The 26,370-nt window shown below is 35.5% G+C and overlaps 1 protein-coding gene across 1 annotated transcript; it reads left to right on the top strand.

Moving 5' to 3' along the window:
- Window positions 1-442: 442 nt before the first annotated feature.
- On the top strand, window positions 443-25,624 carry tdrd9 (tudor domain containing 9). The gene is made up of 35 exons (XM_056471120.1): window positions 443-567; window positions 991-1,076; window positions 3,708-3,781; window positions 3,915-4,136; window positions 4,380-4,502; window positions 6,685-6,765; window positions 6,852-7,022; window positions 7,138-7,241; window positions 7,509-7,628; window positions 7,706-7,790; window positions 7,883-7,940; window positions 8,027-8,131; window positions 8,218-8,315; window positions 8,399-8,530; window positions 9,089-9,248; window positions 9,344-9,407; window positions 9,514-9,577; window positions 9,673-9,717; window positions 10,707-10,760; window positions 10,845-10,961; window positions 12,009-12,116; window positions 12,542-12,642; window positions 12,880-13,053; window positions 13,119-13,230; window positions 14,203-14,418; window positions 14,533-14,622; window positions 17,342-17,599; window positions 17,930-18,097; window positions 18,382-18,452; window positions 18,531-18,640; window positions 18,969-19,065; window positions 23,748-23,886; window positions 25,022-25,140; window positions 25,217-25,289; window positions 25,377-25,624. The coding sequence occupies exons 1-35, from the start codon at window positions 443-445 to the stop codon at window positions 25,473-25,475; spliced, it is 4,023 nt and encodes a 1,340-aa protein (XP_056327095.1). The 3' UTR covers window positions 25,476-25,624.
- The last annotated feature ends 746 nt before the right edge of the window (window positions 25,625-26,370 follow it).

Below are 26,370 nucleotides of genomic sequence, written 5' to 3'. Positions count from 1 at the left end.
TAATAAAAGGTCTAAACCGAATGGAAAATAAATGAATGAAACAAATGAAAGAAAGATGAACATGTTTGTGAAGAGGGTGAGGAAATGATGACAGAATTTTCTGTTTTGGGTGAACTATCTCTTTAATTCCACCTCATTTTATCAGCTGTCAGCTCTATCTCAATTAGGTTTATACACAAATTAATTGTAATTAAGCAACATCAAAACAATATATTTGGCCTCTATCATCAAATTACATACAGCAGAATATAAAACATTTATTTAAAAAAAACAATAATTAAAAAAGGTGAGCGAACCTGGTTCACGCCCCGGCCCACACCTGCTGGCGGGCGGAGAGAGATGCTAGTGAGAACGCGAGAGTGGACGCACGTTGCCTCTTCTCAGTGTATGAATATTATTCTAATATTTTGTTTGATCTATTTGCCACCCTGTGTCGTACAGGATGCATCAGGCCATCACGTCAGCTCAGATAGCTCACTGGTTTACAGTCGGAGCACAGTTTGCGAACATCAGGATCACTAATGAAGTGAAAAAGGCAGAGGCCGAAGCTAACGTTACAGAAGTCAGGTAAAGTCATAAAGCCGCGAAGAAATGTGTGTTGTCGATTTTTTTTATTTTTAAAAACTACAATTCTACCATTAATACGTACTTTAAGAGGATTTCGCAAATGTTTTGGACGGTTAATATCGATTGAACGTGTATTTTGAGCATATGCGGTTGTCGACAACGTCAGTTGAAACACGTGCGTTTGAAATATGTATTTACCAGTTAGTAACTTACTTAACGTTATGCGTTTTACCACATGCACATTTTCATGTTTGTAAAGTAATTTGTTCACGACCTTTTCACTTTTTTTTATTTGATTGACAGGCAATAATTAACTGGGCAGTTGATTGGTAGACGACCCAAGAAATAACATTACCTAATACACATCTTTCAATTTGGAAAGTTCATTTTTTCTTTTCCAATGTGTGTGTGTATGTGCTGCAGAACTGATCAGGCGTTGTCTGAGCAGACCTCTCCAGAGGAGAAATCAGATGATGGAAACCAGAGGAAGAGGGCACAACTTCCAACCTGTAATTGCACGCAGATCTACATAACTAATCACATTTAAGGACTTTTCATTCTTGATTTAGTTAACCCTAGGTTACTATAAACCCTGGGTAAACTGAATTCTGGGTTATTTTGCTTTACTTCAAAAAGCTAGAACTTTTTTCTTAAAGTACCACCTTAGAAAAAAAATGTCTCTTTAAGTACCACCATAATGACGAGGCAGATTAATTCCTATTATTAAGAATATTTATTATTGTCAGCCACTTTATACATTATACAAAATCTGAACATAAACACTGCACTGTGATTATAGGTAAACAAACAAAATAAAAAGTCAACGTTTAAAATGTGCTTTAAAAAGTTAATTAAAAATGGTAGGCTACTGTTCCTAAAGTAAAAAGAAAACTGCTGTACTTAAATGTAAAGTATTAACAAATAGTAACCTATTCATCAAAACCTGGAAATGTTGCTTGGACCCCATAAGCTATATGTCATCATATTCATATATAAACTATTTTGATAAATTTAGAAATATGTGTTGCATGTACACATGACATATTTGTAAATCTTTGAAATCCAAATGTTAACTTGTATTCTAAATGATTTTTAATTACATATTTGAATTAGAAATTAGATCTGCTTACTGCGTGTCCTTTACAGAACATGTGTCAGAAAAGTGAGTGATTATATGAATAAATACACTGCTTGACCAATTCATACGTGATTTATCCATTCATATGTGCAGATTTTCCATGATTTGAAATCTCATTTTAAGTGGACCATGGAGTTTGTGTTAACCGCACACAGACTAACTTTAATTAGGCTATGTTCTAGCTGCAAGCTTCAAGCATGGCAAAGTTGCTTGAGTCTATGTTCTGTCCTATGTCTTGTCCTACGACATTTAAATCACATCCAGATAAAGTAGAGATAACAAATTAATTGAAAACCACACTGTTTTAGAAAACAAATAACTTAATAAATCGAAAAACACGCATTATTTTACACAACTACGAACACACATTTTTTAACACGTTTGTGATCATTATTTTACCAGTAATGCAGCATGCAGAAACAGAAATGCCATCACTGGTCTGCAAAAGCAGATCTCTAGTGCTTATTTGCTCCGCAAGCTCTTTCTCTGGTATTGCGTCAAAGCGGGCTGATTTTTAGCATCTGATGATGTGATGAACTGAAGTAAACTTGTTGTTAAACAAGACACTGTATTGCAGACTAAAGATAATAGACGATGCAGTGCTGACTATGCTGAATCTGTCAATCCGCTTGTAAAGTCATGATGTATGGAATACTGTTTCCGGGTCCAAGCCGATACACATTTGAATTGAGAAAAGATCAGTTTATGACCCCTTTGTAGTCATATAACACATTAAAGTGAATTGTATATGAAATCATGGTGTACACAACAGTATTTGTACTTGCTGCATCACAAATTATAAAAATTAAATGCTTTCTGGCCATCGGATATTAGGCATGGAGATATATATATATATATATATATATATATATATATATATATATATATATATATATATATATATATATATATATATATATATATAGCAATCGTGATTTTCAAAAGTCATACAATGCTTTGTAAACTTTTATTATTACCATTTGTTGAGTCTCCCCATACAGTTTGATATATCGCTTGGACCTGGAAGCCCAGGGTGTCCACAGGGTCTTAAAAAAATCTTAAAATGTCTGATCTCAAAAGCTACATTCTTGGCCTTAAAAAAATCTTAAATCTACTGAAATTTTGTGTTGTAGGTCTTAAATCTTTTTTAAAAAGTCTTAATTTTCCTGTAAATTTTTTCTTAATTTTATTATTATTGTAGACTGAAGTAATTGACAGCTATGTTTTGTTCTAGTCTTGGTAAGGGTTATAGGGTTTGTGAATAGATATATTTGAAAATTAATAACAAAAAACAAAACAAAATTGTTGTTAATGTATTATTAAATGTATACAATTTTAGTCATTTTTTATAGGGCAATTGAAAATCTTCTAACTGGGATATTCGGAAAGTTTTTTTAGCATTCAGCCCTGTATAAGTCTAAAATTGTATTCATAATGGTCCTAAAATGTCTTAAAAAGTCTTAAATTTAACCTGCGGAAACCTTGAAGCTGCTTGGCGTGACGCCACACTTAAGCGGATAATGTTGTAATACACAAGTGTGTAATATTGTAATGTTTTGACCATTTTGTCATTGTTTTGCTTATTACAGTTTGATTGATAAGTACTTATTTATTTGTGTTTATATGGGTTAAACCAAAAAGTTAAACCAAAACACCTATAGTGTTTTCAGTGAATGTCAAAGCAGCATTAATCATATTAATTAGCAAAACCAATACCCAATTATAGCAGCAAGTGTTTACTCCCAAGTCTTGAATGAGACCCCTTTCAAAATGGCTGGCTCAAAAAGAATTGAAAATATTTCTAGTTTCTAGTTCATATGATGGTATTCTGATGCTGATTTTTAAAGTGGACATCAGAAAACATGATAAAAATGCTTTTCATGAGCAATTGTATAATCCACTAAAATTACAGTAAAATCAAATATTGTGCTACATTTATTGGGATCTATTGTGTAGCTCATATTGAAGTTCAAACTGTTGTAATATGACCTTTAACCTATAGGTTCAGGAACCTGCCCTCCTTCGCTGGCCAGTTATGAGTATCCAATTCTACCAATTACTAAGAACAGACAAGAGGTATAGTACATTCATACACACAAATGTGTTGACAATTCAGAAGATTTATTGACTATATTTCTCAAGTTTGATTATGTTGAGTGTATTTCCCTTTTATGTGTTTATATAAAAGTCCCTCTGTTTGTGTATGTAGTTGGTGTCACTGATTGAGAATAACTCTGTGGTCATCATTCGTGGAGCTACCGGCAGTGGGAAAACCACCCAGCTGCCACAGTTCATTGTGGATCACTATGCAGAGAGAAACATACCCTGTAATCTGGTGGTCACTCAGCCTCGCAAAATCGGCGCTACAAGCATCGCCCGTTGGGTGGCACGTGAGCGCAAATGCACCCTGGGAAGCTTGGTGGGGTATCAGGTGTGAGATGCATGGCATACAATCTCTTTTCCACTACAAGATGAAAAGAATATAGATATTATATGGAATGGGAATCAAGTTGCATAAGTTTTGAAAACTAGTGTATAGTATATAAATTCCTCATCATTTCTATATACCTTGAATCCTGTGGTATAAAAATAAGCCAACTTTTAAAATTAAGAGTGTTAACTATTAGACTGACTTAATACTATAAACATTGCATAAATTTTTCTCTCTCTCCAGGTGGGTTTGGAGAAGATGGCCACAGAACACACCAAGCTGATTTATGTGACCACAGGAGTCTTACTGCAGAAATTAGTATCATCCAAAACACTCACCGAATACTCACACATCTTCATAGATGAGGTACACAAATAATCTGCAAGATAAACAGTCATGTTAAAATGTCTGGAGTCTGCATGTTTTGAAAAGTCTTACCAATGCTGTATGTTTTTAATAACAAATACTGTGAAACTGTAATATCAGGGCTTGAAATTAACTTTTTTACTTGATAGCACCGGTATTCCGAACTTTAAATATTTAGGAGCACCAGAAAAAATTTAGTAGCACCAGAAAAAATGTAGGAGCACTCGCCAAAAATGAAAAAGCACCGCTGCAAATTGTATATTAAGGGATTTATTATATTTGAAAACAACAATTAGGACTAACAAAAACCAGAAACAACTGTCTAACTAATGATGTGGTGACTGAATATTTGTGCAATAATTCCAAAATGACTGTCTAATAATTATAGAATAATAATGATGACGATGATGTCAATAATACTAACACTGAATTACATTTCTCATTATCATGCTGCCTTGATAAAAAGTCCTACTGTTCTTTATGAAAAATAAATTGATGGTTTGCATCAGACACAAATGAAGCATTGCAGTAAGAAATTTTTATTTTGTACTATTGTTTTTATATGCATGTCAATTTAATAAATACTATTTCTGCTACAAAACAAACGGAAGATTATAATAAATCATTCAATTTAAGGCTGAAAGCTGCAAAGCAGTCATCAGTTATTAAATAGAAAAATAATATACATCTCAAGAAAGAACTGACAAAAGAAAGGAAGAAAATTCTCACTTTTAAAAGTTTTGTTTTCGGTTTGTGTCATTTTAATACTCGGTCTCGTTATTCGCTGATTTACATTTTTCTGTGTTTGTGGAAAGCGAGTCAGCAGCCCCAAGATATGAGGGGGGCAGAGCAGGATTCTCAAGATGACCACTGGCGCAATACTGTTCTTTGTTATAAGCCGCATAAGTTTAAACTTAGTGAAGGCGAGCTTCTTTGGCGATGGTGTGTACAGTGTTAGATTTTACATTTAGCGGACATTTGCGCTGAACACACAGTGAATGCAACGAGCATCAAGATTCGGTGTATTTTTCACTCTTCAGTCGTTTGCATTCCCCGCGGTCACAAAAGCTCCCTGTCATCTGACAGCGGAAAGTCTTGAGTGATTGACAGCTAATATGAACCAATATAGCAGCAGGGAAAACCGATTTAGCACGTTTTTAGAAAAAACTAAAACAGGTCGCACTACAACCATTATATGCAGTCGCACAAATGCTCCCAAATATATTATGAGGTCGCATAGCTTAAATTTCGGATGCATACACGACCAAAATAGTCGCAATTTTGAGCCCTGAGTATTGAGAATATTATTGCAATTGAGATATAACATTTCTTTTGCAATGTAAGTTTGTAGATTAATGTTTATTATTGTGTTTGTAAAGCTGAATTTTCAGCAGCATTTCTCCTGTTTTCATTGTCACGTGATTCTTTAGAAATTAAATTATTGTATTATGCTTATTTGGTGCTTAGGAATCGTTTATTTTTATAATTATTGTAAAAGATGTGCTGCCTCCCATTACCAAAAAATCACTAGTTATAATTTAGGCCATATTGGTAAATGTCTTGTCTAATTTGAGTATAAAAGATAAAACAAATATGCTATAATGGAAAATAAAATATTTATATAAGCATTTAAGTAATTGTCTCAAACCCAATTCCTGGAGGGCCAAAGTTTAGCATAGTTTAGCTCCAACCATCTCCAACTCACACCTGCTTAATATTTAGTAGTCTTGAACGCCTTGATTAGTTGGATCAGCTGTGTTTGATTAGGGTTAGATCAAAACTGTGCAGAGCTGCAGCTCTCCAGAAATCAAGTTTGAGACCTATGCATTAAAAGAACAGTTGACCCAGAAATGCAACTTTCCTCAACATTTTTCTCACACTCATGTGGTTATAAACTTTTATGAAATTCATTCTTCTGTTGAACACAAAACAAGATATTTTGATGAGTGTTGGAAAAAACAGCCATTGACATTCATATTATGAACAGCAACATCAAATACTACGGAAGTCAATGACTGTTTTTACCAACATTCTTCAGAACATTTTTCTTTGTGTTCAAAAGAAGAAAGAAACTTGAGGATGAGAATCTTAACAGAAGTTAGATTTTTTTGGGATGAATTATCTCTATAAATGAAAACAGTGCAGCATTTTCTAAATGTCTTCGCATTATAACCCAATTAAGGTCCATGAAAGATCAGAAGAGCTTGATTTCCTAATGCTGGTTGTCAGAAAACTGCTACGGTCCAACTCCAGATATGTTAAGGTTTGTGCAAAACAAGTACTTTCATATACACAATCAGATTTTACACTAATTTTTACATCTACCCATTTCTCACATTTCTTCTGCAGGTCATTTTGATGTCCGCGACCATAAACTGTATTGAGTTTGCAGAGTATTTTGGGTCTCCGATTCGTAATCAGATGAATCCAGCATACGTGTTTGAGGTAGAAGGAGCCCCATACACCGTTGAAGAGTACTACCTGGATGAGCTCAAAACCATGCTGCCTATTGGAGTCAATGTATGGGAAGCAACAACATTGCTATATTTTTAAATATATATATTTTTATTTTTATATACCTACAGCACATAATCTGCTCCGATATATAATATAAACGTGTTTGTGTTTGTCACAGTTGGACTTAACTTTCCCACAAGACCCTTACATCACCGAGGAGATGTATAATGTTGCTGTATCTCTCATCCAGAGCTTCGATGAGATGGAGGCTAAAGATCACAGGTTAGAGATCAGTATGAGATGCATTTTTCATTATTGAAAAAAATAAGTTTTTATTTGTTTATTTCCTCTGTTTCTTGACTTGAAGGGCTGACCCTTTAATTGTTTGTCCATGCAGTACTTGTTTAAAAAAAAAAAAAAAAAAAAAAAACAACTTTACAAGTTAGCCCCGAGGAACAAAAATAATAATAATTTCATGATGCCTCTTAAGGAGTAAAAGTCCTGACTTAAGTCATTAAATTGTTAATGAGTTGTGTTTGTATGGAGCAGGAGCTCGAAGCAGACAGGAAGTGCTACTCATCCAGAAAGAGGCAGTGTGCTGGTCTTCCTGCCTGGCCTTGCTGAAATCCAGTACATGAAGGAGGCCCTCTCAAAACTTGTGCGCAAGAGGTGCGTCCGTGTGTAATGTGTGTTTCTCTACAACCATGCCTGTGTGTAAACGTGCTAACCTGTTTATTTGTTCCCAGGTTGCAGGTGTATCCTCTTCACTCTACTGTCACCTTAGAAGAGCAGAATGGAGTGTTCTTGGTTCCTGTACCTGGATACAGAAAGGCACAATGCATTTTTTTCACAATACCTTCTTTTTGTGTTTGGAGTGTTGTATGTAATTACAGATGTATGTCTGCATCTGTCTACATTTGCAGATTATTCTGTCCACAAACATTGCAGAGAGTTCTGTCACAGTGCCTGATGTTAAATACGGTGGGTGTTGGTTTTATTTAACATTATTTGAGGTCATCCTACTGTAACAAGTATAAATTATGTCTTGTTTTGTGTGTGTTGTGCAGTGATTGACTTCTGCCTTGTGCGTCAGTTGGTGTGTGATAAGGAAACCAATTACAGATGTCTCCGTATCACATGGGCATCTAAGACCAGTTGCAACCAGCGTCGGGGTATCACCTCATTTCTTTTTAAAGGCCACTTGGTTCTTTTTTTTGCTTGTTTTTGGTTTTGTATCTGTTCTTCTGTGTTCTTCAAGGACGTGCTGGACGGGTCTCTAAAGGCTTCTGTTACCGGTTGGTGACGAGACATTTCTGGGAGAATGAGATTCCAAATTTCTCAATTCCAGAGATGCTGGTATGGGGATAACCACATGTCTATCCATAATAGCAACATTTGAGTGGATTTATGTGAAGATCTGTGTGTGATTTGACTTGCAGCGGTCACCGTTGGCCAGTACCTTGTTGAAGGTAAAGTTGTTGGATATGGGTGATCCTCGCTCGGTTCTCTCCACAGCCCTCACACCACCTATCCTCAGTGACATCGAAAGGACCGTCCTGCAGCTCAAACAGGTCAGTACAGTTGACCTTTTTGGTTGACCCAGCTTTGACATTGTTGAATAAAGTGACAACGTTGAAGTTCTAACCTGACTTTAAACTTTGCATCATGCATAACGGAGAACATTTTTGTAAGACATTTTTGAGCATATAATTGTGTAATTTTTGAGACATGTTAGAATCAAGTTAGCAAGTTGTTGTCTTAATGCATTTAAAGTGATTCGAATGATTTATATTTGGTAGATTTGTATTTTAGTATTGGTATATGGTACATGTATAATTAGCTTTTTAAAATCATTTTTTATTTATATTAAAATACTATTTATTCATTTATTTATTATTATTATTAAAAAAAATTTTTTTTAAATAATTTTTATTATTAAATTTTTTTTGTTACACTTCCACTTAGTAGTAGTTGTGCTTCAGCGAAAACCTTTTTCAGTGGACGTAATTGTTAATTTATGTAATATTTATATTGAATTTCAGATTTATTACTCTTGGCAGAAAGTTTTTTTTAATTTAGTTTTAGTTAAATATATAATTAATCTTGTTTTGTGTCCTCTTTGTGTGCAGATCGGAGCTCTTTCTGTGCAGAGCAACAGTCAGAGGCAGTTTGATGGCGATTTGACGTTTCTGGGTCGTGTGTTGGCACAGCTGCCCGTAGACTTGCAGTTGGGGAAGCTGGTTGTTCTTGGACATGTGTTTGGCTGTCTAGAGGAGTGTCTTATCATTGGTATAACACTTTCGTGTTTGTGAAAATGTTTGTACATCATCTGAATGAGAGCTTGTTGCCATTAAATTGATTTAAAAAAATGTTCTTTCTCACAGCTGCATCTCTCTCCCTGAAGAGTTTCTTTGCCATGCCGTCACTGCAGCAGCTGGCTGGGTACAGGTAGGATGACCTCTGGCTTGTCATATACGTCATAGGTTTTCTAAATCAAGTTTTCACTTGGGTCTCAAGGTACTTTTGTGCTGTCATCTCTGGTTTGACCCCACAGGAGTAAGTTGAGCTTTGCACAAAATGTTCCAAGTGACTTCTTTGCTTACGTCAATGCCTTCAAGGTATGAGATACCTGAATAAAATATGAATTGAATCACTAGATGGTATTTCATATCTTTATTAGTAAAATATTAGTTACTGCCCTTTTTTATTTCAGGCATGGTACACGTCGAGAGCTAAAGGAGAACTCAGACACCCAAAGGTAAGAGTATATATATTTATCATATATTAAAAAGTGAATAACCGCACTACTTATTTCACCTAGTGCAATTGCAAACATAAGCATGTTTTCAAATGGTCTTCGCAAATATCCATTACTCTCGTTGTGCACTTTAAGATTATTCTTATTTGGTATTTTATTACCATATATGTACCTTCAAAATAAAGATCTAGTGTGTGGCAAAACTGATATGTAATCAGTCAGTCATGGTTGAGCAACATCTAAATTTCCTGCTACAGTAGCCATACACCAAACACGGAAAGTGATAGACAAATTTGGGCAGACACCTCAGTATTTTAAGGCTAACAGTAGTCATCAAACAGTTAATTTGGTTAAAATAATTTACTTGACATAAAATTAAACAATTTTAAAGATGGGAAATAAAACTTTTATTTTCTTACAAGGGATTACATACAGGCACTGTACAATGTTCTTGTCTTCAAAAACTGCAAGATGGAGCCATATTCAAGACAATACTAATTTCAAGAGAAGCGCAAGATATAATTGACCGTGGCTGGTCTCCCATCCATGTTCATTAGCAAGCCAATCGGATTAATCCAGATACACAATAAATATCCAATCTAGCATTACTCCCTTATTTTCATTTTGAAGAACCCCCCCCCCCATTTCCCCCTTTCCTTCTTTACCAGAGGGAGCTCTCGAGAACCACCTGATCTTGTACCCCCTTACATGCTCATTGGCCAGGCGAGAGCCCTGGGCTCAATTATCTCCGAGTTCAGAGTTCTCTCCCAGGAGAGCATGCCAAACCTGCTAATATTATTAAGCATTATCTTAGTGCGAACTCTTAAAATTTATGTTACTCAAACACACTATCTTTAAAGACACAGTCTGAGATATGCTCAAATACAAAACCACTATTAATTTAGCAAAGACCAACCATTGAAAATAACATATGCAAAATGTGTCTTTTGCTCACACTAAAACACTTGTTTCCTGTTTTTTATTATTAGGATGAACTGGAATGGGGCAAAGAAAACTGCATTCAGATCAAGCGAATTAGAGAAGTAAGCGCACTGCTCTCACACATTCAAGCTCTCATTTCCTACAAAATTTGCACAAGTCCTGTCTTATGTGCATGTGTGTTACAGGTGGCAGAGCTCTTTGAGGATCTAAAGAAGAGAGTGTCCAGATTTAACATGCACATCAGCAGCTCCTCAAACCCTACAGACTATACTAGTCTGCACAAACAGAGATTCATCTTGCAGGTATAGCCACACGCTGCAATACACAACTGTTCAGTAAGATTAAGTATGTATAAGTTTAGAATGTGGTGAGATCTCACAAGACTAAATCGTGACGAGATTTCTCATTGAGGTAAAAAGTTGTCTCATGAGTTGTGATGTTATGATGGAGTTTTCATTCAGCATGCGGAATTAAACTTCATTAAAACAACTCTCTCCTATCAGTCCTTCATACTCGCATTCAGGAGAGTTTATAACAGGGGCATGAAATGTTGCTGAATGAAAGTGAAACTGATGAACAATTAAAAACAAAATAGCAAAAATAACATGATTGCATACATTAAAAAAAAGAAAAAAAAGTTACATTTGTGGAAAGGAGTTTGATTTCTCGTGTGAAATTTTTCAGGGGAGAAATATTTTGCCGTGTTTGCATGTCCTTTATAGCAGTAAAACAACATTCATTACAAGTTGATTTAAATAAGCACAAATTGTTTTGAATTTTGTGATCATTTTTTTTTCTTCAGTTGAATAAAATATCTATTTTCCATTCATATATTAGCAAATATTTAAAATGATATATAAACATTATTTTCCATTCAAAAATAAAATGACATTCATTACAAGTATATAAAAAAAAGCATCTAAATAGTTTTGCATTTTATGATTTTATTTTTTCAGTTGAATAAACAATTTTCCGTTCTTGTATTTAATCATTCAAGATTTCTTAGTGTAAAAATCTCATCTTGTCTTGTGAACCCAGTCTCGTGTCTCATCTCGTCTTGTGCAGTAAGCGTCTGCACCTCTAGTATACATGTTTTTTGGTAAACAAGGAAGAATTAAATCGATCCAAAGTAAAATAAAAATTATATTGTTACGAATCAAATAAATGTTGTTCTTTGTATCTGCAAAGAAGCTTAAACACATATTATAGGTTGCAAAGAAATGTTAAGCAGCACAACTGTTTTCAGTATTGATAATTGAAGATAACAGTATTGCTTGAGCACCAACTCGCCATGCTAAAATTATTCAAACAAAAATCTTATTTCAAATCTCTTTGTCTTTGTGGATTAGGTGGTCATTGCGGGTGCATTATTCCCAAACTATTTCTCCCAGGGAGAAATTGATGAGCAGCTGGCATCCAAGGAACTTTCTGGAAACGATCCAAAGACCACAATTCTGGTACCAGTGTCTACTTGCAAGAGTTATATTTTGTCAGATGTGGTGCAGGGGACTGTATACACAATGCTAACAGCTTTGATTTGAGTACTATTGTACAAATCTCATTTGTTCGTTCCTGTCTTCACTGTTCTATTATAATATTAAAAGCAGTAGTTTCATATTTTTTCCTGTATTTATTATAAGGTGAATAATTACTGTTATTGTGAAGCAACATTTTCATATAAACATTGCTGAACATTGTTGAAATTTTATAAATTAGTTGGATTACACCATTTTTTTTATTGGCACAGGCATTTGAAGTTAATAGGTATTAAACTTTAGAACCCAAAAAGTAAAGCAGGACCTTGTTTCTGTAGTTAATTGACCAAGAATTTATAAGCATGTGTAGAGTTTGTCTCTAGTCTAACAAATTTTTTCTCTCTCAGATTCGCAATTTGCCTCCGTTTGCATTCCTCTGCTATAAGCAGCTGCAGTCACTGTTTCGTCAGTGTGGACAGGTCAAATCAATCGCTTTTGATGGATCGAGGTAACTTGAAAACAGAAACACAATGTATTTTATATTGAATAATAAACACAACTGCAACATTATATCTAAAAATTAAACAAAGTTGGAATTTTGTGTTTGAAATTTACAATATTGTTAATCTCAAAAATGGCAGATGTCAGAGTTTAAGTCAGAATTACAATGTTATCTTTCATCTTTGAGAGGAATAGTCAAAATTGTGACATAAGAAGTCAGAGTTACTTTTTGATTTTATTGCAGAGCGTATGTGGAGTTCTATCGCTCATGTGTGAGGGAGTCGGGTGTGTTACATGAGGTGTTATTGGCATTGCTGAGATCACGACACACTCCAGCACTCCACCTGCAGGTGCACCATGCAGATGAAGTGGAGTTCCATGCTAAAGGGAAGCCCATCGCCCACCTGCGTTACACAAGGTACCCACAAGTCCACACAAATCTGGACCAGAAATGTGCTGTTGTCTAACAGAAGTCTCTTTCAGGGTTAATGTGGATGTTCAGAGCCACACTGTGTCTCCTGTTGGAGTTCTGAGCAGCACTGTGAATCCAGAGAAACTTCCATCCAGCAGAGATTTCGTCATCAACATTACCGAGGTGAAAATACTAAACATTAAAGTCCTGTCAAATATGCTTAGCCACATGCCCTTCAACTATGAGTGAAAGATTAGGAGAAGCGCAAAAATAAAACCCACCCCATACTTAATATTTCATTTTATTTGGAAATTGTCACATGGAACTGCTTAAGAGGCGAAGACAAAAGGATTGGATCCAAGTGCATTTAATGATTGGATTGTTGTGCAGAAAAACAGGTGGTAAAACAAGGAACATTCAAAATAATCATACAGGCATAAGGTCAACACAAATCGGCCATCTAAATGCAAAGTATCACATGAACAAACAGAAATAAACCAAGAAACTAAGGCAAAGCTATGTAAACAACGCATGACACAAATTAAAGACCCAGTACTGAACTAATGTGTGCAGTGTGTATATAAAGTCCAAACAATTTTTGATGCCAGGTTTCAGCTGCGTGTGTTTGATTAGTGGAAAGTGGACACTGGTGTGTGTAGTGGCTTGTAGGGATTTGTAGTTCGTCACTGATTTGTAGTTCACCAGCAATCTTTCCAGGCATAGATCACTGGCAAACGTGACAGAAATGTCATTATACTAAAATACAAATCCACAGCAGCTTCTGGTTTATGCGGATGTAAATGTTTGTTTTAGAGAGTTTCAAAGGCTTTTAGAGAAATGTGGCCTACTTATGTAGGTGGATATTTTGCCTATGAGGTTGCAAAAAGCAACAAATAAAATAAAAATAAAATGCCACACGCCTGAGAGTACAAAAACATGCACAGTGTGGTGAAACATTTTGTAATGTAGTTAAAATGACTCTATAATGAAAAAAATCCTTGTACCGTTCAAGATATGAAATGGTTAAGAAATATTACAAACGAGCACAAAATCACACTCAGAAAAATCTCCCAAAGTATCTATACCTCCCTTTTTTCTAATTACATAATGCATCTTTTTGAAAAGCATGCACATCACTGAAGTGTTTGTTTGTAGGTGATCGATGTGGGCCATTTTTGGGGCTTTCAGACAGACGAGAACAATGTTGAGAAACAGTGTCAGTTAACAGCAGCACTAAACATGAGAGATCTGAGACCCTTGTCAGTTTCTCTCTATCCAAATCTGCTGTGTGTGGCACCTTTCAAAGATGGTCAGCAAATGGCGAAATACTTTAGAGCCAAAGTACTGCATATACTGGGCAGCAATGTAGAGGTAAACTCTGTTCAACTTCTCTTGTGTAAAACAAAACAATAATCTAACATAAATCTACATAACATTCACATATATGTGTTTGTGTATATAATATATGTGTTCGTTTGCATAAAGGTCTTTTTTGTGGATTTCGGTAACACCTCTGTGGTCCCGAGCAGCAGTCTGAGAGAGCTCCCATCTGACCTGATGACCCCAGCCTTTCAAGTATGTACATCTCCTCCTGATTCGAGTTCTCTTGTTTTATTTACATTTTTGAAGGGGGATTTCACACAAAGATGAAAAATTTAGGCATCATTTGCTCCCCCTGGTGGTCTTCTAGATCTGTATCCCTTTCTTTCTTTTTTCAGGGCTCAAGTTTGTTAAAGTTGTTTGGATTCTGATTGTTAGGCGTTTAAGATGAACCATTGAAAATCAATTAAAATATGTGACTATTCAGATTGGTTTGGTTGTCATATACAATTGGAAGGTGAACTGACTCTTTCATTTTAGCTTGTCTGCTCTTTCCTTCACATATTTGATATAGTAAGGCTAATAGTTTCACAAAATTAATCAGATTGTTTGATTTTTGCTTTAATTGTAAAATTGTTTAGTCTAATTTGGATTAAACCACGTTACATCTTTGTTTGGTTCTTAATTGAAATGCAGTGATGGCCACAAATTTTAAATGGAAAGATCACAGGCAAACCCTGACTTTATGTGAAGAGATTTCTTTAATTTGTGTAACTCATTTGATTTGAAGTTGGTTTTAAAATGTTAAATAATTTTTGGCCACTTTCCATCACTGTCTGAAGCTAAGCCCATACTTAAAGAGACTTATTGGTAAATATATATTCTATAATTAATTCCTATAATCTGGAACCCCTAGTGCAGTTAAAAACGAAATGGGAGGTTGAACTGGAGATAGATTTATGAAAAGACATGTGGAAATCCATTCTAGATAATATTCACTCGCCTTCAATTTTACGTTAGTCCAAAGTGAAACTAGCCAAATTTAAATCAAATATGGAGCCTAATTGTGACATGTAATATTGAGCCAGCTACACTATGTTGTTCAAAATTAAAGGATTTCTGGCAGCTAATATTTAAATTTCTCTCTGAAACATTAAATACCTATATAGAACCTGAGGCCGTAATTTCAATATTTGGTATCATACCACAGTCCTTAGGTTATAATAATATTAATATAAATGTGAATTCCTTTGCTACGCTTTTAGCTAGAAGGTTAATATTGCTCAAATGGAAGGAAAATTTTCCTCCAACCTTAAAGACCTTATTGAGCTTCTACACCACCTGACCTTAGAAAAAATACGATATACTGCAAGAGGTTGTACAGATATGTTTTTTTTCTCACTTGGCAACCTGTTCTAGATCAAATAAAGGTGAAAGACGCTAATTTTATTTTAGAGTAGAACCTTTCCTTGTTATTGTTTTATGATTTTATTTTTTCTTTAATTTTTTTATATAAGAGTTCAATATGTTTTAATATTATTTATTTGTATTTCATTGTAATTATTCATATATTTTGATAGAACCTAAATTTATATCTGCACGACGGGTTTTGTTTGTTTGTTGTGTAAAAATCAAAGAAAAAGTGAAAAGCTATTTGTACTACAGGTTTCATATCTAACATGTTCAATAAAAACACTTTTGAGGAAAAAATGATTTTTGTTACAGCATCAATTTCAATTTGACAAAGAATCATGCAGCAATAACTGTATAGTATCTTCCTTATAATAACTGCATAATGTCTTTTATCTCATTTTGTAAAAAAAGATTTTAGAACCTGTCATTTTAATAAAAATACAAATCAAGAAAGAACCAGCAGAAAAATGAAAAGTATTCAATACGAAATATGATCTTTGCTACTGTTGCTGATAAAGCTAAATATAAAAAGCTAACATCTGGTATAACGTGGCATATTTATTTTTAATTATTGACTCAACAATTCACACGTAACTTTGTTTCATTATACTGTAGGTGTATAATTTCTGAAAACCTATTCAGTGACGTAATTTTGATGGTTGTTATGCCTGTTGGTTACAAAATGTAATTGCTTTCACCGGTGTCAAGTTCCATTAAACTGTGATTTGAATCTTTACCATAAACATCAGTGTTTATATTGTAGCTATAAACTGTTCTCCTATTACTTCTGTGTTATTTAATTGTTTGTAACGAACTGAAAAAGTGTAAAAACTGAATCTCTCGATCAAATGCAGATTTGAATGCAGCGCTTGGAAGGATTAAAAAACATATGCAAATCATTATCATTTATCATCATGTTACGTGGGTTTGAATTGAGATCATGATCTTTTAATGTTTTTCATGCAGCTTTACACTGAATGCATTAATGTTGGCTAAAGAAACAGTGACAAAACACCTTAAATTAAAAACCTAAGGAAGCATTTAGGTCTCACCACAACTTTTTCCGTCATCGTTATATTTTACAGGGAAGCCAAAATGCTTTCATACACGTGATTTTAATGATGCGGGAGGCGATCTCTCTGCAATTGTTATAAATGTAGGATTAACCTACAAGTTCAAAAAAGTTATTAATCCGCGGGTCATGTGCATTCCGAACAGTGAATTGTGATCTGTACGGATCAACCGTGATCCGTTACACCCCTAATTTCTTTATCATCTGTTATTTTGGAAAAACTGTTGTGGCAGAGAATTCACTATTCTCATGTGTTTAAAGCATTTATTTAAATGTATAACAATCACCCTTGGTGTAAACCGATATGACTTTCATATATTCATGGATGAATTTCATGGCAGACCCCTTTAGCCAAATGTATGTCTAAATAAAAATTCAGTTGGTCTCATTTTGAGCTGATTCGTTTCAAGTTGTAGCAGATGATATGAATATATAATATCTTCAAACTTATTGACAATGGACATGAGCTGTTAATGTGTTTCATTGCAGGCGCAGGAGTTCTGCATCGCAGGGATGGCTCCGTCTGCCCAGTCCCTGATTCTGGGTGATCGCTGGAGCAGTCGGGCTCGTAACCGCTTTAAGACCCTCACAAGTGGTCGCTCCGCCATCGTCTCGCTCTACTCTATCCTGCATGGCGTCATGCGTGTTGACCTGCACATTTCCACTGAGACGGGTGACGTGAGTGTGGCTGATCTGCTGGTGCAGGAGGGTCATGCCTGCCACGCGCCTGAGAGCTTTGAGAGTCAGGTAACCATAGAAACACCATAGTTTGACAAGCTTTAGTGACACCATTGGTTTTATACTGTTTTGACCTTTTTTGGGAGGGTTGCTGAGGCCTGGCAACACAATTATAGCCCCGTGGCAGAATGTCTGGACTTCATTGTGGCTTTCATTCTCCAACCAAGGAGCTCTCTCTCTCTCTCTTCTCTCTTCTCTCTCTGTCTGTGTGTGTGTGAGAGAGGCAGCAAGTCTTTGGAATTATATTCTAAGAAGGGTCCAGTTTTTTTTCATTAACCAAGAAGCTAAATTTAACATTCACATTTTATAAACATGGTTTGTCTCTTTGTGCATCTGCAGCAGTCTCATGAGGTTCTGATATCTCTGTATGAAGATATGGCCAGTGGCAGATTCACCCCCAGTTTTGCTAGTGGTTCACTGAACAGCAGGATGGAGGAAGACAAGCAGCTCATCAACCAGCTCCTTTTGCACTTCTGTGCATCTGGCAGCAGCGCCCCCAAGTGCAAGGTATTGGCATAGCAGCATTTGATCAACCTTGCAGTTGTTTTTTTGATTATGGAAAGCTTATTTGTTACTAATGTGATCAAACTTCTCTTAATGTAGTCTCACAAGTGCAAATTGTTTTGCTTTTATACATGTTTAATCCAAAGCAGTTTTCAAATAAGGAACAAAAGCAATTGATCAGAGAATAATATTCGTAATACACAGTGAGGGGTGTATTGGACCATTAAATAAGACATTTCTAAAAGAAGTAATGTTACCCTACAAAAAAATTCTCTCTTTCCCTGCAGGCTGTAGTTCATGGTCCCAGCAGCCCACACAAGGTCAACTTTCACGGCATGAGTAGAGTCAGCAACTTCAGGTAAAAGCTTTTGCTGTCTCACAGATCAGATCGAACAGGTTTCCTTTCTGAATTTTATGGGTTTGGTTTGGTCTGCAGGTCTGTCAACATTGAAAGAGACAGTATTAACTGTGTAATGGTGAATGAGAAACCACAGGACTGGCATGAGAGGATGCTGGTGGCTGCAAGTGTGTCTCTCAGTGCCTCAGGTGAGCATACAATCACACATGATAATAATGGATTAGCTTTGTCAACGGAAATATTCTGTACTCTATGAACTGTAATTATTACAAAAATTGGTTTTAATAATGTTTCAAAATATACAATTTTTGCTGTATTTTTATTTAATAAATAGTTGCAGCATAAGAAACCTAAAAAAAAACAACAAATGAATATTGAATTACTTAAAAGGACAAAGCTTTCAGACAATTAAATGAATAATTTATTATATGACAGTGATGTATATCAGTTTAATACAGCTGGTAAGGATAGCAGTAGTACGGTAGCCCTAAATTTCATGTTGTTGTTCATGTGCAGGTTCTCGAATCTTGCTGAAGGAAACCTCTCTGATGCCTCACATCCATGGCCTTCCCTCCCTCGTGACGATGCTCTTCACCCCTGTCATGGAACTGCGGTAACATTTTTACGTCAGTCTTTAACGAACAAAATCACCTGTGGACTGGTTTATAAAATTTGCATAGAAACCTTCCTAAAAGGGAACATACACCAGAATTCCATTCATACTTCCACATTCATAATGTGTAGAACGTACTTTTCTAATGGCTGAGTAGTATGTTTAAATTTAATTGCAGTACCTACCGAGTAGTAGGCGGTTTCGGACGCAGCCATGGTCTCTGAGGAATGATATTCATTTAGTCTCATGAGTCACAATACTCAGTTCATGCCAGCTGTACATTTTCACAACCACAAGGTGTTAAAACTTGTGTAAAAATTTTTTTTACCTTAAAGGGCACATAGTTTACCCCTTTTTTAAGGTTTAATATTAATATGATGGTTCTTTTGAGTGTGCCAGTTTAGGTTCAGTTCAAAACACAGTTCAGATTTTTTTATTATTATGTGTTCAAAAGTGTTATTTTGGGGGCGTGTACACAGCTCGCTTTTTCAGGGGTGTTTTGCTTCACATGAAAATTTGTTTAAAATTCCCGCCCAACGTAACAAGGGGGCGGAGCCAAGACCTCCCCCACTCTGTGTTTGGCAACAGACAGGCAGACAGAGAGAAGCAACATGAGTGAGAGGACCAGCATTCAGCCGTACATGTACAACTCGGACACAGACCAAGCAGAGTACAAAATCATTTGTGTCTTTGTATAGTTTTAGAGCCAACTGTGTGCTAGTTTAAAGTTCCAAGCTTGTACACCGAGACTAATAACCACGCACGCTTAGAGCAATCATGTGGTGAATGTTGATCTTGTGTTGAGCCCAATGAGCCTTACATCTAAAAATAGAGCAAGGGTATTCCTTTAGTGACATCGCTTTGACTTACACGCTGAAAGTGGCAGACGTGAAATGACAAACTGAGGATATGGTGATGCACTCCTACATCAAATTGCGGTCGGTCTGAAAACCGCTCCAATTGGTCCACCGTTTTTTGTTTTTAAATTGGAAAAAAAAGCACTGGGTGTGTTTATATCACCCCAATATGACGGTCTATACACTGTACTTACACACGTCTGTCCAAACAGCTTGAAAAGTAGATTTTTCACCATAGGTGCCCTTTAAATGTTAAGTCATTAAATTGCAATCCACACTTATACCAGGGTGTCCGCGGGGTCTTAAAAAGTATTAAAAGTTGATAAATCAATTATGAGAAAATTAAGGCCCTTAAAAGGTATTACAAAGTCGTAATCCTGTTTTTTCGAGGTCTTAAATTTTGTTCAAGTGTTGTCCAAATTGTTTGACTCCAAAAAAGCACATATTTATTTTTCTCGAATGGTTCGGGCTGGGTGCGTCTGGCCAAGCTCCTCTGTCAGGGTGTGGTGTTGTCAAGTGTTGTGACTCTCTCCACATGTAGCGAAACCATAGAGCAGGGCTATTCAATTGGCGGCCCGCGAGGCAATTTGTTCCAGCCCTCCAAAAATGCTCTGCTTTTGTTGTGCTTTGAAATACATTATTTGAATGTGTGTAAATAAGCCACATTGTACAATGCACTGAAACTACTGTTATGTAGTTTCAAAATACAGTATATTAATAATTTAATGTAGAAAAATACAACGTGAGTGTCTTAAGGAGCAAAAATACAACATATGGACTCTTATATGCTGTTGTGTCATCACTCATATTGGAAGTCATATTTCTCCGGCCCCTCATTTGGGATGCTTTTCATGAACTGGCCCCCATGACAAACTAATTGAATAGCCCGGCCATAGAGCATGGGATAATCCAAGTTTGCATACTCCTGATTGGAGAAAGACAAGTTTAAACAGTGGCTAAAACCTATCGCTGAAAACAACCGTGTAATTTATTCTTTCAAGGTTTGTTTCTTCTGAGCGTATCTAAGTTCTGTTGCACGGTTGTGCTCCGTTTATTTAACTCCAATTGTTTATTAGCAACTGTTTATTAAGTTAAAGGTTTGATACTGATTAGAACTTGAAGTGGCGATGAGGTCTTAAAATATTCTGAGAAGATCTTTAAAAAGTCTTACAGTTTTGTTTTTTTTTAATTGTTTTGTCACAAATTTCAGAACCCTGATGTCAGTTTTCAAAACTCTAGACACAAAACTCTAAACAGTCACTACTTTTAACAAAGACTCTCCAGTGCTCAACTCTGCATGCTGCGTTCATTATCTTAAAAAAAAGTCTTGCATTTGCTGGATCATTGGTTCACATGATCCTTTTATCATACAAATACTTCAGGAACACAACTTTAAATCACCAGCACACAAGATCCACATCGTTTCAATAAACAATCTTTAACAATCATTAAATATTGTTGTTCAAAACATATGATACAGGTTCCATTATGGTTTATACATAAGTGTAGAGGGAACAGTACAGACAGTGGATACACTGAACTAATTTTATTCATTTCATCTTAATGTAGGGTTACTGTAATTTACAGGTCCCCATATAGAAAGATGATGTATGGCATGATATATGGCAATAATATGCAAATTACAACTGGATTTCACATACTGTATATAAAATGTCATAGTCAATAATCTGTCAAAATAGTGCATAAATCACTGTACATTTTTTTCAACCATATCATACATATATATATGTGTGTGTTTGTGTTCATTTACAGCCATATGGACACCTATACAAATTATAGGTAATATAGTTGTAGGGGTAAAAAATATAACATACTGTAATAGATAATATATTTACGTAACATATATGTACATATTTGTAATTCTAATAGTTGAAAAAAGGGCAATATTTTGACATGAATGACATTTTATATATGTAAAATTCATATGAACTATTATGTCACATGTGTAGTTTGCATATATTTCTATATATCAGATTTCTATTTTGGGATCTGTGTTTCCATTAGACTGGTGTTGTGGATTTGGTCACAGGATCTCCCCTACATCACAGTGGTGTTTTCATTTTCAATGTGAATCCATTGGTTTGCTGTGATTGGGCTTTCTTGCATACAGTACAGTAATGTCAAATATGAAAACAATGTCTGTAAATAAAAGTGGTACATGGAACGAGGAAACCATAAATATGGAATAAAGATGAAATCTATAGATAATGTCCAGTTGGGTCATCTTCTGTGGTAACTGATGCTATTTGATCTATCCTGAAACATTTATCATCCAAACATGTAATATTGTACATCAGTTTCCACCAAGCGGCAACCTCCCGTTCTCCCCCGGGAAGCCAATACGGAAGTACCTGAAACTGCAATTCATCGAAATTCCGCTAGTCCTGGCTCCATATGGAGCAAATTTCAATTGAGCCCACTGTTAGAATGGCCAACTTACCAGCAGAAAAAAAGGTGTTTACAGCCTGGTACAAAGAATGAATTTGGTTCATATAGCTAATATTACCCTCCATGACAACTGTGAGGGGGTGAATTTTTTTATAACTCATCTGTTTCCTTTATATTAGGTTATATTACGTTTGCATAATTAAGGGCGTGGCCACTTGAGTGACAGCTAGGTCTCGCTGGTCGCTGTCACTTTACCTCAGCTGACTCCGGCAGATTAGCCGCTGAATTCGGCATATACATCGTATTTTTGTTTTGTTTTATGTGGCTTTACACAGTCAGTTACCTTTTGGAATTATTTCTTACAATTATCAGATGATATGGGATGCTGTGTGCTCTTAATTGTGCTCACAAACCATTCACGTGGCCTCCGTTTCCCATGTGAGTAAAGTTATATACTTGTATACCATCTCTATAAATGTATTTGTTTTATTTCAGATCATTTATCATTTATAATTTTCATTAGAGCTGTAAAGCACTCCAGAATCTGACAGATTGATTAGCTGTAGATTCTAGAACAGTCATCTGAAGCGTTGTCATACAGTGTTATGCTGGATTTCATCAATAGTCTTGCATTTACTAACACAGACTATATCTGAAGTGTTTGGAAGTAATTCACATTTTCCTCCTGTAGAAAAACATCATAAGAATGCTTTAGTGGTTCAATGTATTACTACTGTGTTTTTAAAAGTCTAAACACTTAATTGATATAGAGTACAACCAAGCACATGTGGTCAGAACACAAACGAGTCGCATGTAATAAAGTATTAAGCGTTTTCCCAAAGTAAAGTCTGCCTAAGCCAGGTCTAAGCAAAGTGCCAGCAGAGTTGTAGCTTCTTTTGCAGTGTTCAGAAACCTATGGGTGACGTCACGGATACTACGTCCATATATTTTACAGTCTATGGTTTCCACGCATCAAGAGTAATGCTACAGTTATTTATCATTTTGAGTGCTTGTATCAGTTGATAATAACATGATGTAAAGTAAATGCATTCGCATTTATTTTAAATGTAATGTGTGGGTTGGACTTTGAAATGGGATCAATTTGATGTTTAATTGTATTATATTGAAAAGGTGATCTTAGTTCAGTGAACACAGCATCTTTGACTTGTGTGTGTTGTATCCAAGCATTTGAAAAAAAGAGTTGAGAGTTTTTCTAAAATGTGTGATTTTGGCAGTGGTTGTGAATTTTGTGTCTAGAGTTTTGAAAATTGACACCAGAGTTCTGAAATTTGTAGCAAAGTGATTGTAAAAAAACTGTAAAAAGGTATTGGAATTTCCTTTATGATTCCTGCATATATCCTGTATACATATGAATGTAAAAATCAGCATTTAATTGCATGCATACTTTCTTTGCAGTACAAATGAAGACAGGACCTGTTTTACTGGAGCTCTGTGTGGATTGGGCTGGAACTCCGTTTCCCAACAAGCATTGCTTCCTGAACATGATATTGAGATTGCATTTGATGTCAAGTTTGAAATTGAAGACATCACAGAGGTATGTTTTGGTGTGTGTGTATTTCTGTAATGTAGGCTGAGGATATTATTAGTGATGCAATGAAATAAACATTCTGGAAAGACACTAATATTTAAACACAATTTTAGAGTTGATTTGAATATTTTATCTCAAATGGTGTCAGAGTTTAATTGACGTTTACAATTTTTACATTAAAAGATATAAAAAAAAATGATAAAATAAATAAAGTGCTTATTACAAAAACAGAGTCTTGTGCAATATGCAGGATGTTTTTCGGAACATTTTGGTACTGGTTTTATTGTATCATTTCATATGGTTGAATTTTATTTAATTCATTCGTATGGTTGTTTTTTTTTTTTAATTGAGAAAATACGCCTTGTGCAACATAAATCTGACCTATTTTTGGCTCAAATTATAACAGGAGCCAAGAATTTAATTGGTTTGAAATCGAATGCTTATGAATGTCAAACATCAAATTAACTTTACCGCGGTTCAACAGCATGGTATGGAAACCTTATATACCTGCTAGACATGCGGATGATCCCCTCCCATACAGCTGGCATTGTATGGCTCAAAGATCCTTTGTAGTGTGCAATTTAACATAATTGCCTCTAGGAGTCACCAATGGAAATAAAACAAACACACACAAGAAATGCACGTACGCCAGACATGAAGTTGGCGTGGACCAACGCACATTCTCATGTTAATTTCAGCGTTAGTAAATCCAAACGTGAGTTTTTTTGTGCATATGCAGCGTTGATACATGAGGTCCACTGTCCTGCAGATTTGAGCTCCAACCCCAATCAGACACACCTGGGCTAGCTAATCAAGCTCTTACTAGGCTTTCTAGAAACATCATCGCAGGTGTGTTGAGGCAAGTTGGAACTAAAATCTGCAGGACATCTTTTTCCATCATGAATATATGAATGTAAAACAAGCATGTAGCTCTTTAGACATTAAAAAATTCTATATGTGGTTATATCTGTATGATGGGTGTGTGTCTGCATCTTGCACATGACTGAACAAAAAAACGCCACTTAATTTAAACTCTTAATCTCATAAATCATGGCAAAATATTGCGTTCAATTTAATCTATGCAGACTCATCTGGTTTCACGAGTGAGACAAATGTGTTTGTGATGTTGATGTATTTGTAGATAAATGCACTGAGGGGCACAGTGAACAGGCTTGTGTGTGACGGACCCAACGGCCTCCTAAACCTGAGCCAGGAGAAGATCAGCAGCCTTCAGGAGGAGGCTAGAGAGCGACTCGTCAGGTACTCCGTCCTTCATTTTGAGACTCTTCCTGACACACAAACATGTATCAAATGTTTGTGGATCTTTTTTCTTCAGACTGTTCATCAAAACTCCTTCCAGACCGGAGTGCACACCAGTGTACCATGACAAATTCAAGAAGTGGAACCTGGTAAGAGATCCTGAATTCTTCTTTCAGTAATCATGGTTTACTTTCCTAGAGTGAGTTCAGTGGGTTCTTCATTGTGTGCGTCATCAGGTGGATCGCTCTCAGCAGATGGAGATACAGGAGAAGGATGCTGGCAAATCCAAAGGTGTGCTGTTCCAGCTGCATCCCATCACCTTACTGAACATGTGAGGAACATCTGACAGATGCAGCATTGCAGGTTTTGTTAGTTTTCAGTATTATAAGCAGATGACAGATGTTTGAATGGTTGTAAATGTGCAGTGTTTTAGTTTTATCAGGCTTTTTTTTGTTACTTGAGTAAGAGAGTTTAAGTTGCATGATGCAGTGGTTGTCTGTAAAAAAAATCCAACTGTAGTTCTTTTTTTAAGAAATGCACTTAATTTTGTATGTTTCATTACAGTGTTTTAAGTTGAGCTATTCTTGCTGTAGTTTTATGTATACAGTAAACTCTTTGTGTTCAGATTACTTGACTTTTATTTCAAAAGTAGCTTTATTGTCTCTAACCTGGCTGAAATGTATATAGGATTATCATTTATATTAATATAATGTCAAATTTGAAAGAGATATTTCATGCATAAAGATTTCAGCATCTATCTCAGCAAAGTGATGTCTATCGGTCATCGGCAATGGATGCAGGCATCGTCTATCGACCCAACCCTAGGTCCAGGCCTGCTGTAAACACCCAAATTCCCTTGTAACATTTGCTTTTGTAAAGGCAATGCGATAAATAATGTTTTGCAAATATATATATATATATATATATATATATATATATATATATATATATATATATATATATATATATATATATATATTTTTTTTTTTTTTTTTTATTGCAAATATTTGAGTTTTTTTGCACTGCTTGATTTTTATTTGCACCTCTTTTTTTGTTCGTAAATTACATTTTTATTTCTCAAATTAAATTGGTTAAATACTTGAATTGCTCAATTATCTCCTAGCTCAGGGTTTTCTCCCGGGACATCATGCCAAACCTGCATTTAGTATCAAGCAATATCCAAGTGTAAACTCTTGAAAATAGTTCAAATAAATTTTGGCTCTGATTTAT

This window comes from Danio aesculapii, chromosome 13 (genome assembly GCF_903798145.1).
Source record: "Danio aesculapii chromosome 13, fDanAes4.1, whole genome shotgun sequence".
NCBI classification, from domain to species: domain Eukaryota; kingdom Metazoa; phylum Chordata; class Actinopteri; order Cypriniformes; family Danionidae; genus Danio; species Danio aesculapii.
Note: the sequence above shows the minus strand (reverse complement) of the source record. Positions and strands in the feature narration are given on the sequence as shown.